This window comes from Lolium perenne, chromosome 1 (genome assembly GCF_019359855.2).
Source record: "Lolium perenne isolate Kyuss_39 chromosome 1, Kyuss_2.0, whole genome shotgun sequence".
NCBI lineage: Eukaryota > Viridiplantae > Streptophyta > Magnoliopsida > Poales > Poaceae > Lolium > Lolium perenne.
The window spans coordinates 125,781,791-125,796,267 of NC_067244.2; the positions used below are offsets into that span (position 1 = coordinate 125,781,791).

Sequence of the window (14,477 nt, forward strand, 5' to 3'; positions counted from 1 at the left end):
TTTGCCAGATATGTGGCAAGGCTGGCCATGAGGCATGGCGCCGCTGGCATCGTTACTCTGATGACGAAGGCGAAGAAGAGGAGGAGGAGAAGGGCGCTCACGCGGCGTCCTATGGCGTGGACACCAACTGGTGCTACGACACTGGTGCCACCAACCATATCACCGGCGAGCTCAATAAACTCACGATGAAGGAGAAGTATCAAGGCCGCGAGCAAGTCCACACGGCCAACGGCCAAGGTATGAACATTAGCCATGTTGGTCATACAATTGTCAATTCTCCCTCAAAAATTTTGCACCTTAAAAATATTCTACATATTCCACAAGCCACCAAAAGTCTGATTTCTGTTCATAGATTTACCAAAGACAACAATGTCTATATTGAATTTCACCCTTGGTATTTTTATGTCAAGGATCTGGCCACGAGGAAGGTACTTCTCAAAGGTAGATGCATCAAGGGCCTCTACACCAATGTTTCTTCAGCACTATCCAATAATAAGCGAGCTTTTAGTGCCATCAAGCCTTCAGCTTCGAAATGGCATAGCCGCCTAGGACATCCCTCGTCTCGTATTGTTCAACAAATTATTAGTAAACATCAGCTTCCTTGCTCAAATAAGCCTAGTAGTGAGTCTATTTGTGATTCTTGTCAGAAAGCTAAAAGTCATCAATTGCCTTATGTAAGATCTACTAGTGTCTCCACTGCTCCTTTGCAACTTGTATTCAGTGATGTGTGGGGCCCTGCGCCATCCTCTGTAGGAAGAAAATCCTACTATGTAAGTTTCATTGATGACTATAGCAAGTTTGTGTGGATTTACCTTCTCAAGAAGAAGTCTGATGTCTATCAAATCTTTCATGATTTTCAAAATCTTCTTGAACGCCAATTTGATACAAAGATCCTTGCCATCCAATCCGATTGGGGTGGAGAATATGAGAAACTAAATTCTTTCTTCCAAAAATTCGGCATAGAACATCATGTCTCTTGTCCTCATGCACACCAACAAAATGGATCAGCTGAACGCAAACACCGACACATTGCAGAAGTCGGTCTTGCTCTCCTTGCCAATGCATCCATGCCTTTAAAATTTTGGGATGAAGCTTTCTTAACCGCCACCTATCTCATCAATATACTACCTTCAAAGGTCATAGCCAATGAAACCCCTATGGAACGCCTTTTTTCACAAATCTCCAGATTATGCATCTCTCCGTGTTTTTGGTTGTGCTTGCTGGCCCAACCTTCGCCCCTACAACAAACGAAAACTTGCTTTTCGATCCAAGCAGTGTGTTTTTCTTGGCTATAGTCATATGCACAAAGGTGTTAAATGTCTTGATGTCAAATCTGGTAGAGTCTATATCTCTCGTGATGTTGTTTTTGATGAAACGGTGTTCCCCTTTGCTGCCCTTAATCCCAATGCAGGCTCATTGCTACGGCGAGAAATTCTACTCCTTCCCGAGTCGCTTCGAAATCCATCGGTGTCATCTCATGAGGGGGAAAATAATTGTACTGATCTAACACCTAATGTCTCTGTAAATCCTGGTATTTCTAGTGCCTCTCAGGTACAGGAAGAAGTAGATTTTTTTTGGAGCAGAACGGTGTTGAAACGGACGCAAACGAAGCAGAAACATGTGCTACATCACATGTGTATGCGCCAGTCACGGAAGTCGATGTAGATTCGCCTGGGATCACGCGACGCGCCTCCGACACCAGCGGATTGGCATCGGGATCGCCACCGAATCCTCCGTCTCGATCCAGCATAGGCGCGCGGTCTGCCTCCTCACGTGGACGAGCAGGCACCGAGTCACCGCATGCCACGCGGAGCCGGTCGCTGTCGTCGGCCCACTCGCGGGACCCACAACGTGCGTCTCCTGCAATGGACACTGCGTCGACGCGCATGGACTCCTCCGTGGCGGGATCAGCGCCGCACCAGGACAGCACACACATGCATGCTCCAGGATCTTCTGCATCAAGGCTTCCTGCGGTGCAACCTGCAGCACCAGTTCACAGAACAAGATCAAAAACGGGTAACTCAAAACCAAAAACTTATACTGACGGTACAATTCGATATGGCTTATCTTGTACTGTAGATGAACCTGAAAATCTTGAAAAAGCTTTAGCAAATTCAAATTGGAAAAATGCTATGGATGATGAGTATAGGGCCTTAATGGAAAATAAAACATGGCACCTAGTACCATATAAAAAAGGTAGCAATCTTATAGATTGTAAATGGGTCTATAGAATTAAAAGAAAGGCTGATGGAACTATTGATAGATATAAGGCTAGGTTAGTAGCAAAAGGTTTTAAGCAAAGATATGGTATAGACTATGAAGATACTTTTAGTCCTGTTGTAAAAGCTGCTACTATCAGACTTGTTTTAGCCATTTCAGTTTCAAAAGGATGGACCCTAAGACAGCAAGATGTGAAGAATGTGTTTCTTCATGGCGTTCTGGAAGAAGAGGTTTATATGAAGCAGCCACCTGGTTATGAGAATTCACGAGCACCCTCCTTTGTGTGCAAACTGGACAAGTCATTGTATGGACTTAAACAAGCTCCAAGAGCATGGTTCTCCATGCTAAGTTCAAAGCTGCAAGCACTCGTTTTCTGGCATCCAAGGCAGACACATCACTATTCATATATAACATGTCAGGTATCACCATTTATGTGCTAGTGTATGTTGATGATATCATTGTCACTAGCTCCTCCAACAAAGCCATTACAGCACTCCTTCATGATCTTAATTCATCTTTTGCATTAAAAGATCTTGGTGACTTGCATTACTTCTTGGGAATTGAAGTTAAACAGTCTAATCATGGTATTGTTCTAACTCAAGAGAAGTATGCTTCAGACTTGCTTGACCGAGTTGGGATGAAAAAGTGTAAAACGTTTCCCACACCGTTGTCAACCTCAGAAAAACTCTCAGTCACAAGACGAGAACTTCTAGGACCTGAAGATAGTACAAGGTACAGAAGTATTGTTGGAGCATTACAGTACCTGACTCTTACACGGTCAGATATTGCTTTTTTTGTTAATAAGGTATGACAGTTTCTTCATGCCCCTACTACTGTACACTGGACAACTGTGAAAAGAATTTTGAGGTATGTCAGTGGTACAACAAGTACTGGATTAACCTTTCGGAGATCATCCTCTACTCTTATAAGTGCCTTCTCAGATGCTGATTGGGCAGGTTGTGTAGATGACAGAAGATCCACAGGGGGTTTTGCAGTATTCTTTGGGCCTAATTTAATTTCTTGGAGTGCTAGAAAACAAGCAACAGTGTCCAGGTCAATCACAGAGGCTAAATATAAATCTCTAGCTAATGCTACAGCTGAAGTCATTTGGATGGAGTCTCTTTTAGGAGAACTTGGCGTCAAGAGGAAACAAATTTCTTGCTTGTGGTGTGACAATATGGGAGCAACATATCTTTCAGCTAACCCTATTTTCCATACCAGAACAAAGCACACAGAAATAGATTTCCATTTTGTAAGAGAAAGAGTAGCAAATGAGCAATTAGAGATCAGATTTATTTCCTCTAAAGACCAAGTGGCAGATGGCTTCACAAAGGCATTACCAGCTCGAGAGTTTGAAGCATTCAAGAACAATCTCAACCTCAAGAAGGCTGTGATTGAGGAGGGGTGTTAAACAACATATACACGGTTAGAGATAGATAGAGTTGTTAGGAGTTTGTTCCCTATACAACTTGGGCTTCACGTTGTAAACCATCGGACCCAGATGAGGATCACGATGGCTCCTTCTTTCTCTCCCCTCTCGTTGTAACAACCTCTCGATGTAATCACTCGGGCTTTGCCCCTATATATTAACACGCAGACCGATGGGAGGCCAACCATCGTTAAACCCATTACGTGAACTATCACACTTAGTAGTTTTCATGCATCCTCGCGTTTGAGTAATTAAGTGCAACAATTTACCAAGCCATTCCTCTAATAAAAACTGACCATTTAAGACCACCGATCATGCTTGACATCTCCACTTATATCTCATCTGTGAACACCTCCACCTTAGCAGATTGCCATTGTGCTACCAGTCGTACTCACTCCCAGTTGAGGCCTCCACCATTTCGAAGATGCCCCAAGACAGGTCCTCATTTCTCTCTTTGAAATTAAAATTTGTTCTTGTGGATTACATGGAAAATATTATTTGCACATTGGGAACTTGCCGTATAGGAAGCTTTATATGCACATTGTTGCCATGCGGTATTGGGATCATATATTCGAACGATCTAAGGGATCTGATGCTTCTGGGACAATCCTCTCGTGCCTCTCATTTTTCTTTAGTTTTTTTTTTTTTTTTGCTTCTTGAATACTTTTGACTAATTCTATTCTGCTTTATGGCAAAGATGATGGCTAGATGAACTAATCCATTTCAACTCAACCATTTCAGATTCGTCCAAGAGTCAAGAAACTAATAAGTATTTCTAGATGAATTATTTGTATGTTGAGAATAGAAATACTTCTAAGCATGATATTTTAAGTGTTGGATGCAGAAGGGGAAAAACATGTAGGTAACCAAGCTGTAAAATTTTCTATTTACATGATTTTAAAATTATATCTGCTTTGGAAAATATATCCTATGAGTATGATGCCTCTTTGCAGAACAAAATGGAACATGCTGGGAAGAGGTAACTAAACTTTAATGATTTGCTACTTACCTCAATTATAAAAATATTGTATGTAGTGAAATGATATAGATAACGATGGAAGCATGCAACACTATAGTTTTTTATCACCATTGAGTATATGAAGTAGGCATATGCAGGTCACATGTTTGATATGTATGATTTTACTTTAACTGTAAAGCTGTCGTTCCGCTGTCTGATTTTTATTAACCTGATTAGTGTCTTAGGGATGAAGCTCAAAGAAATCCTAGGTGTTGCAACAAATAATATTCTAGGCAATGGTAAAAAATGCCTTTAGGTTAAATTCATTTTAGGGTTTAGTTAATTGTGTTGGTTGGTGAACAGAGCACTTCATAGCCCATACTTTCGATGATATTATCTCTCAGTTGTTCAAATATATCTTTATGCTTTAATTGTCAAAATCTACAAAGTGCGAGATTTGTATTTGCACAATTCGGATATAAATGAGTTTTGTTGGATAACTCTCTTTTCTTTCTCTCAAGTCTATATATGTAATGTTGTATATGCACCTATGCTATTGAAACGATACTTGATCGATATTAAACATTGTTAACTTCAGCTAATATGTAAGATGTATCCTCTGATAGTTCATATGTTTGCATTTTACTTATATCAAACAATTATTATTTATAATGTACTAGGTATTCTCGCTGCAACGCGCGGGTTATCATCTAATTAATTTAACGTAGGGCTGTTGTACAGCTTATAATGTTTAAAAGCTGAGGGTGGATATTTGTTTTTTTTTCTACAATCAATACCACATATATTCATAGTAACAAATAGTACATGGTAGAGATACATGAACTGACTTCAACGATTACAAAATAAAGTCTTAGAGATAGTAGCAAATCTTCAAGGTCTTCAAATTCTTTCTTCTTCCAGAACACAATCTTGTACACTTCTGAAGGCAGCCAAAGATCAATAACGAACCATAGACTTGTAAATACCGACGAAAGTTCAAGGCCTTGTTCGGTTTCATGGGATTGAATCCCAGTATCGATCTAATATAGATATGGTTTGGTTGATCCATATATGTCATCCAATCCCCTGCCGGTTAATTAATCATAATACATGTCTTAAGGTTTGCGTTCGGTTATCCCACAAACCCACGATGGAGGGTGGCGGAGGAGAGTGCGATGTGCTCTCTCCTGTCGTGGAAATCGTTGCACGCATGGAATGGAGATTATTTCTATCCAGACCCAGTCAATGCAAATGGAGGGGATGGACTAGGCAAGAAATACCATAGGGGGCAAAACGAACCATCTGAGGCTTTGACGGTCACTCAGAAAAGAGGGTGGTTAACAAGCAAACCCTAACCTTGTTGACGGCGGCGATGGAGGCGGAGCTTGGTGGTGGGGACTGCATCGGCCACAAGAGGGCAGATCCGGCGCGATTCTCCGGCGGCGGTGATGCCAAGAGGACGCGCGAGGGCAACAACGACCTCGACCGCTCCTCTGTGGAGATGGATGACGACGACGTCGACGAGGACTGCTCATCGCCGGAGAATACCCTCGACCACCATCGCAAGTGTTGGATGGACTCGTATGGCAGCTTCTACTCCTTCGAGGACGAGAGTACGAGCTATTTCTCATCTAGCTTTCCCGTCTCTTTATTTCCCCCCTTCAATTCTTGGTTTATACGTGTTTAATTTGCACATGCCTTATGTTACTAGTCTGATTGATGGTTGAATCTTGTCTTCGCGATGTATCATACCGGAAATTTCATACATTTTGCAGCTGAATTTCGTCCCATGGCCCACACCGACGGACCGATGCTGCCCCTTCATGTTGATCCCATGCACACTATGCAGATCTTCTCCGTGAAGGTGACTCAGATCAGCAGCGCCCTCCAGTGGCCTCTCGATGTCTATGGACTTGTTGCCGTGCGTGACTCCATGGATCATAAGCGCAACATCCTCTTCCGCCGTTGCAGGGATGAATGCCAGACCCTCACATCGCTGCAGGCATGCGCATAAGCCTTTTTGTCTATTTTATCCTAGTGTTCGATTCAATTTCAACTCTTTCGATATGTATTAACTATGTGCTGTAATTGTCTGTCATCATAGTATAGTACCCCTAACATCTAAAATTTCTGGGGAAATGAAAGAACGATCTACATGAGATGGATCAGGCATCAAGTTCCTTCATTGTTCTCTTTGAGTTCTTGTCTTCCCAACTATACGGTGTTGGTTAGTTCTTGTGCGATTTTCAAAATGAATATCATCATGGCCTTCATGTCATTTTTACAATCAAAGCGGTTTAATCCGTACAGCATATTGCTCTCATGTTAGTGTTGTTTTCTCTCTATTTTCTGTTGCTAGCGTCCCTATAAAATGCATCCATTTCATTATCTGCCATTGAAACATTAGGATGCAACTGTCTTACTTGCATCGGTCCACCATTAGCAGCAATCTAGAACTCACAGTAATGAAATCATGCCACAATTGACGCAAGAAAGATTTATGATATGACTTTCCACACTAGTGTTTTAATTTACTAATCTTGTGTACACTACGTTTCAGAGTTGATTAGCTGGCCTCACTTCTGTTTGTATAATTTGTACAGGATTCACTATTGGAACTTACAGGCCCAAGCCGCGCTGTTCTGCTGTTGGACTGCCCTGCTTTTGAGATTGACCTCAAAGTGAAGAGCAAAGAATCATCATCGCAAGACAAGACTTTAAGTTACTACGCCTTTATATACAACAACTATGCTTACCATGGCAACGCCAGCTACGCCATGACAGAGGTGCTGCCTAGCGAGCACAGCACGATGGAGGTCAGGTTTGCTCATCTTCCAAATGCTGTTGAGGCGACCATCACTGTCCGTGTTGTCAAGGGATCGAATGGTTTCCAGGCGTGCTTTACCGCTCGCACTAAGAGCATTGAGGATGATATGGTGCTTCTGGACTCCAAGTCTGCAAATGTGGCTGGTGACAACAGTGGACTTTTTGTATTGCAGCGCAATGTTGTTGTCGTGGAGGAGAAGGGCGAACTGATTCTTGGTGTCAAGGCTGCACAAGCTGATGGTGCTGTGGGGACTGAAGGTGTTGTTGCCAAGCAGAGAGCGTTCTGTGCAAGGTCCGCTTTGAGAAGTGAAGACTATTTCGATCTTGGCTTTAGCAGGCTGCATGTCGTGATCGCGTGGTCAATGCTTCCATAACTCATGGTTTCAAAGCAGCCATCTTAGTAGGTATGGTATGATAATTACCTCGTGGCTAGTAGTACCATGTATGACTTGTGAACCACACGTTGTGCGGCTCAGAGACTTAATTTTTTTTTTTTTTGAAGGAAAAAGCACGTGTTCATAGATAAAAAGCAAAGTTACAGCAGCAACACACGCACTCACACTCACGAAGGCACCAGAAGGCCACCTGTCCTGGAGAAAGTGCAAAAGAACCCTGGCTAAAACAAAAATAACAAAGAAGCCCCAGCAGGATCCCGTGCACAACCACCAACCAACTCGTCTTCGTCGAGCTGAAGCAGCACCGGATCGAGTCCGGCGAAGAAACCGACGAGCCCACCACACGCCTCGGACGACGCGAAGCTCGAAAGCAAACGCTGAAACACCGCAGAAAACATCCGGCCGACGCCGGAATCGACGACGAAGAAAGAGCATCGGTGGGGATGAAACCCTGAGCCACCGCCGCCTCGCCCTCGCCACATCCGGAAGACACCAGATCAGAATACGAAGACGCCCTCCAACAACCACAGAACCGCTCCAGAGCAGATCACCGCCTGATAGCCTCGGCCGAGGCTAGGCTGTTACGCAGACCTCTAGGTTCCCTCGGCGGCGCCGCAGCCGAGCACCTCCGAAGCAGCGGAGGAATCAGAGGACCAAAAGGCCGAGCAACGCCAGCACCGCCACTTCGCCGGCACCGCCCAAAGCCAGACTACCCCCAGCAAGCTCACCAGCGACGCCAACAACGCCGTCGGGGTGGAGATCGAGCTGCAGGGGACCAACTCCAAACGCCGGCAACACCTCCACCAAATCGCCGCCGAAAGGAGACCTAACCCTACTATTTACATGCCGGAGACACAGATCCGGGTTTCCCCCACTCTCCCGCCGCCGAAGCGGACGCCGGAGAGGGAAGGAAACCACGGCTTGGCCACCGACGGAACGAGGGGACCTGGACGCCTCCTTTTCGCCTCTCACGAACAGTGGTGGGGTGAAGGGGAAAGGGGTGATCCTCAGAGACTTAAATTTTGTTGCCTATAACTGTGCTCATCAGGTTCTTAGGCAGGACCTAAGTCAGCCTATCTACAGCTGTGTACGTTCAGCTCATGCTAATTCTCCATGTCCTGCTATCTCAATCTTGCAAAATTTAGTTTGCTAGGACTTTGTAATTCACGCTGTACTTTGCAATTGAGCTGAATGAAAATTTAGCGCCTCTGGCGCCTCTTGTTGTTCAAAAAAAAAAAAGGTGAACCATACGTTGTGCGGCTCAGAGGGACTATAAAAGAAGGAAAACGCTGAGGTTCCCCCGGACCATCGCGTCTTCGTTCCTCCGGATGCAGCGCGCTACGCGTGTCTCCGGGCCCACGTTATCTTCACCCAGCTCTTTCTTCCCGAGGAAAATATCTCCCTTAACTTCGATGGTTTCCAACTCCGATTCCTGCACGATCATCGGCGCTCCATATCGATTCCCACGCGCAGCCGCTGCCGGTACCCGCGCCGGCGGCGCGCCCTCCGGCGCCCGCCGCCGCTTTTGCTCGCGTAGCAGCTGCTGGTACCTGCGCAGACGTCGCGCACGCCGCCCCAGCCAAGCACCGCCGTAGCACTAGCCATGCGCCGCCACTTTTCCCCTCGCAGTTCTAGTGTCGCCGTTTCTCTCCTCCTAATCACACGCCGCCGCCGTTCCTCTCCCACCTCGCGTGGCCGCCTCCTCCCCTCCAGTTGGTGTGCGCTCGTATGAGCCCACGCCGAGCTCCGTCGGTCGAGCTTCTGGCCCTCGTACTTGCGGTGGCCTCGACGTCGACGTCGCCTCCCCAACAGCTGCGCGGATCCCCTGTCCGCTTCCGAGGGCACATGGGGCTCCTACATGTGTGGCGCCACCGGCGGTAGCCGTTCCTAGCAACTGTGGATGCCATTGGTAGCAGCGGCGGCCGCCGTTTGTAGCAGCCGCGGAAGCCGTGGTTAGCAGCGGTGGCGGCGCTCGATGGTGCTACAACTGGCGGCCGGTACTAGCAGCCACAGAGGCCATGGGTAGGAGCGAAGGCGGCCGTTCGCAGCAATGGCGTCGGCCGTGGGTAGCAGTGGCGGCGATGCCCGGCCTTGCTACAATCGGCGGTTGATAGTAGCGGCGGCGGTAGCAGCAGTGACGACTGTTCGCAGCAACGCGGTGGCCGTGGGTAGCAATGATGGCCTTTTTTTTATTTCATTCTGGCCAATAGGCTACATACCTATATTTTTCTTGCTATTTTCGTTATGTGTTTTTGCTATATTCAGATAAAATTCATGGTCCCAGGTTTTCAGAGTGAGTCTCCCACAAAGTCACTTTTGCTACTTTTGTTCTTGGTTTTTGCTATAATAGCATATTTTTTTGCTACAAGTTCTCCGGCGAGTCTTCGACGAGGTTGGTTTTGCTATAATAGCAAAAAAAGAATTGCTACTTGAGCATATATTTTTTGCTACTATGTCTCCGGTGAGTTTCCGGCTTTGCCTCCGGCGAGTTCCTGGGTGACATCTCCGGCGAGTTTTTTTGCGAGGTCTCCGATGAGATCGGTTTTGCTACAATACCAGAATTGTTTTGCTACAATAGTACAGCATGTTTGCTACATCGTCTCCGGCGAGTTTCCGACGAGATCTGTGTGTATTTTGGGTGAACCGTGTTTTGCTACAATTAGATTGATTTTGCTACAAACGAACCGTTTTTTGCTACTTTGGTACATTATGGTAGCAAAAGTGGGACTAAGATATACTGTGACACATGTTATGATCTGGACGGTCCAATCAAGCTAATCCAACGACTGTCCACCCGGGGGATTAGAAATCTAATCCCCCGGGGGACGCTCAGCAATCCCCATAAAAGAAGGACACTGCCGAGGATTCTCGGGATGATAAATTCGTTCCAGACTCCTGCTTCCCTGAAGTCCCACTTTTGCCTCATTGAAACATAAAATGGTTCGCCTAGAAATAACAAAATAAATCTGCCGGACACGGACCTTGCCGGAGACTTCGCCGAAGTCTCGCTAGAGACCTCGCTGGAGACCACACAGCACAATTTTTGTACTAAAGTAGCAAAATAGAAGAACAATTGTAACAAAAAAGAACGTCTATTGCATTGCAGCATTTTGTGCTATTATGGTAAAATCGAGCTCGTTGGAGTAGGCGAGGACCTCCACCAGCGGCCGGAGGTGAGGGCGCGGTGGATCGAGGATGTCCGCGAGCCAGGCGCATCTCTTTCGACGGGGAGAGGTGTTTGGGAAAACTAGGAGAGGATGAGGTGCAGGGCGGCACCGGCGGACGATAGGGAGGCGCAGTGCCGGCACGGTGGTCGGGAGCAGATCATGGTTTTAAATTTCAGTTTCATAAATATTTCAGTCGCTACCAAAATCGTTCAATTTCAGGCAATTTCAATGATTTCAATTTTCCTTTGGGCCGAAGGGCCGAAATTTTCTCCAAAAAGTCATCAAAATATTTATATTTTAAAAAATAATTTAAAATTCATTTGAAACCATGTGCATTACTGAAATTACTGAAATATTTTAATAAAACGTGTTTATTTCTGTGTCTACTGAAATCACTGAAGTTCAGTGAATTTCGATGAAATATCAGTGAAATTGATTTCCATGGAGCAGATACGGTGCTAGGTGGGGCTCCTGCTGCGTCGTTTCCACGGGTTGACCGCATGATTGAAACGATCGAACAGCCCCACATTCGGAGGTTGCATGCAACAGGTTCTCCACCTGATAATAATCATTTTTCATAGAAGAATTACCGCCCAGTGAAGGAGATGAAATAACGAATAGCAGTAGGGTGATACAAGATGGCCTATGAACACCCCATCTTTGGAGAATGTGTTGTGGTTGTCAATTTTTGTGATAGGTGACACAGAGTTTGCTTTTCGCAGCACCTCCGGCCCCGCAGCGACAAATCGGCCGCGTCGTCGCCGCTCCCCCAGCCCTCTCAGATTGCTTGAATTTGGCCACCGCCGACATCGATTTGCTGCGGCAGCCCCCCTCCCGCTTGCGTGCCTGGCCGACAACGGCGCACACAAGGTGCCAACATCGACTTCATCGTTTTTGTTCGTTGATTTAATGAGTAGTTCAATGCGCGTTTGTGTGTACATGAGTTTGTTGTACGATTCGGTCTGATGAGGAATGAGATCTTTAAGAAGAAGTCGATTTGAAATACCCATATCACCTTTTGGTTGTATATATTAATTTGTTGCCGTTTCTGCAATTGGGAAAATGGCACCATTCCGTTGATCTGAAAGTTCTGCTCTTGTTAACACTTCAGATAATAATATTGTTATTGACATAACTGAGCACGTACGGAGGAGCCTGAATCACACCACAGGCATGGCCGCATGGCGGAGAGGACGAAAGCTCTTCTCCATTACCATATTTTTTGGGGAATTGATGCAGCCCCGCTCAAGGACGGCACTACATCATGGCCAACTAATCCCCCAAGTGGAACGAGGACTCGAGCCCAAGTGCAAACTACCCATGACAAGGTGAACTCACTCCTCTCTATGCTTGACCTAGACACATCCCCGAATGGAATGCTACCTCATGCCAACATACATGTGTCATTAGGTACGGGTCTTGTCAATGATTCAAGGAGGAGGGAGCCCCATGGTCCAAGGAAGAAGAGGAGAGGATCAAGGAAGGTGAAGAGAAGAAAGAAGATGGAGAGAAGAAGAGAAGGTGGGTCAGACGGTCATACCGGCCCCCATGGCCGGTAAGACCGGCCCCCACCCCACTCAAGCTTCACATCGCGTCAAAGCATGGACCAGGAGCTCGGGCCGGTTAGACCGGCCGGCCAAGCCGGTACAACCGGGTGCACCCGGTATGACCAAGCCCCCAGGGCCGGTATAACCGGCTGCCCATCTTCCAGCGGCCACGGGCGAAACCAGGAGATCTGGCCGGTCATACCGGGTCCCCTGGCCGGTATGACCGGGTGGCCTCGGGCTGAAGCCCTTTGACCTCATCTCAACCATCCATTTAGCCATCTATGCTTAAGTAAACTTATGTGTAATGCCCCTTATGCCCTTGGACGAAATCTGGGCTATATGTATCTCTTTCCCCTCCCCCAATTAGGGTTAGACAAGATTTGGCTTAGACTACATGAGCTCTATCTCCCTAGAACTATGTTCTTTGTATCAAGGCAATCTTGAGGGATCTCTACTCTTCATGGATGATTCAAGGCTTATACCTCTCTCATCCAAGTTCTAGTTGAATCTCCATCACCAATCTCTCACTTCTTGGATTCTACCCAAGGATCTCTCCAAGGAGTGGTTCTATTGGCTTGGTCTAACCTACCAAGGGAATAAATTTGGTTTGTGTTGGGTTGTGTGTGTTTTGATTTGTGTTTTGCGTGTGTTCTTCCCCTTTCCCACCTTTCCCATCCACACACTTGGTCAAATTCGTGAGATCTGGACAAACCCTAGCCCTTAGGCCTCATCAGGAATCCTTCTAATACCATCGAAGGTTGCAATTGCTTAAACTTCAAATTGCAACATAGCTTATGTGAAATAAATCCCTCCGGGAAAATCTACTTGATATCTGAGCATTTAGTACACTATAAGCAAATCACGCTGCATATGTATTGTTTTTACCCCGAGTTTTTTAAACGTTAGTTTAACCAACTTTTAAGTTGTTTCCTAGTACTATTCCCTCACTCCTATTTCAGTGAGCAAAGGAGAGTTACAGGAACACCTTCATGATCTGCCTCAACCGGATATGGAGTATCCACCTTTCCAGTTCCAGTGAACAAGCATCTAGAGTAGACTTATTCTTGGGGATCTAACCCTCTAGAAGCCAGCTTGGCTTGCTTGTTGTTAATAGGACATCAGGAAACACCATTAACTTTGATCTTGCCATGGAGCTCATGCTCTCAGAAAAAAGCACAAGGTGTTTCTTGGTTGGCTTCTTCTCCATAGCATACTCAATACAAGGGAGATATTCCAAAGAAAAATATCTTCCCTGCTAGATCACAACATAGCAAAGGCATACATCAAGAGTTTTGAATCACCACATTAAAGACCAATGAGGGCACCATCCTGGAAAACATTGCCAAGTTTGTGGAGCTATGGATGAAGATAAATGAGGTGCAACTAACCCAGGGTACCGCAGACGAAATCACATGGAAGTTCACGACTTCGGGATCATACATGACAGGCCTATAGGGCCATATTTGAGAGCATGATCTGAACTCCTTCAAGCTGGAGGCGGTATGAAAAATTGACACCGCCGAAATGCAAGCTTTTTGCTTGGATTATCTTACAAGACCGGGTGTGGACGACCAATCGACTTCAAAGGAGTGGGTGACCAAATTGTGGTGGCTGTCAACTTTGCAGAAGGGAACCCTAAACCGCGGCTCACCTACTTTCTTGGCTAGGGATAATGTTGGTTGGACACATCAACTTGGGCAAACTTCGACACTGTGAACAATTGGTGTCTTAGCTCTATCTACCCCAATGGTACTAGAGGAAAAACTTACGAATCTCTCATCATGCTCACCTCTTGGGAGATTTGGAACGAGTGCAATGTAAGGTCTCCACGGTGCCAATTATTGTTGTGATTAAATTACTAGATGACTGGTTGCGCTATCGCGCAAATGGCGGAGGCTAACCATAAGGTTTGGCTTATTTTAGTACCGGAGGTTG

At 45.8% G+C, this 14,477-nt stretch overlaps 1 protein-coding gene across 1 annotated transcript; it reads left to right on the forward strand.

Moving 5' to 3' along the window:
- The first annotated feature begins 5,849 nt into the window (after positions 1-5,849).
- On the forward strand, positions 5,850-8,650 carry LOC127301276 (uncharacterized). The gene is made up of 3 exons (XM_051331495.2): positions 5,850-6,220; positions 6,383-6,609; positions 7,211-8,650. The coding sequence occupies exons 1-3, from the start codon at positions 5,980-5,982 to the stop codon at positions 7,805-7,807; spliced, it is 1,065 nt and encodes a 354-aa protein (XP_051187455.1). The 5' UTR covers positions 5,850-5,979; the 3' UTR covers positions 7,808-8,650.
- Positions 8,651-14,477: the final 5,827 nt, after the last annotated feature.

Coding starts and splice junctions, on each gene's coding strand:
- LOC127301276 (XM_051331495.2), top strand. CDS start 5,980: ATGGAGGCGGAGCTTGGTGGTGGGGACTGCATCGGCCACAAGAGGGCA. Junction 6,221..6,382: donor CTACTCCTTCGAGGACGAGA/GTACGAGCTATT, acceptor TACATTTTGCAG/CTGAATTTCGTCCCATGGCC. Junction 6,610..7,210: donor AGACCCTCACATCGCTGCAG/GCATGCGCATAA, acceptor TAATTTGTACAG/GATTCACTATTGGAACTTAC.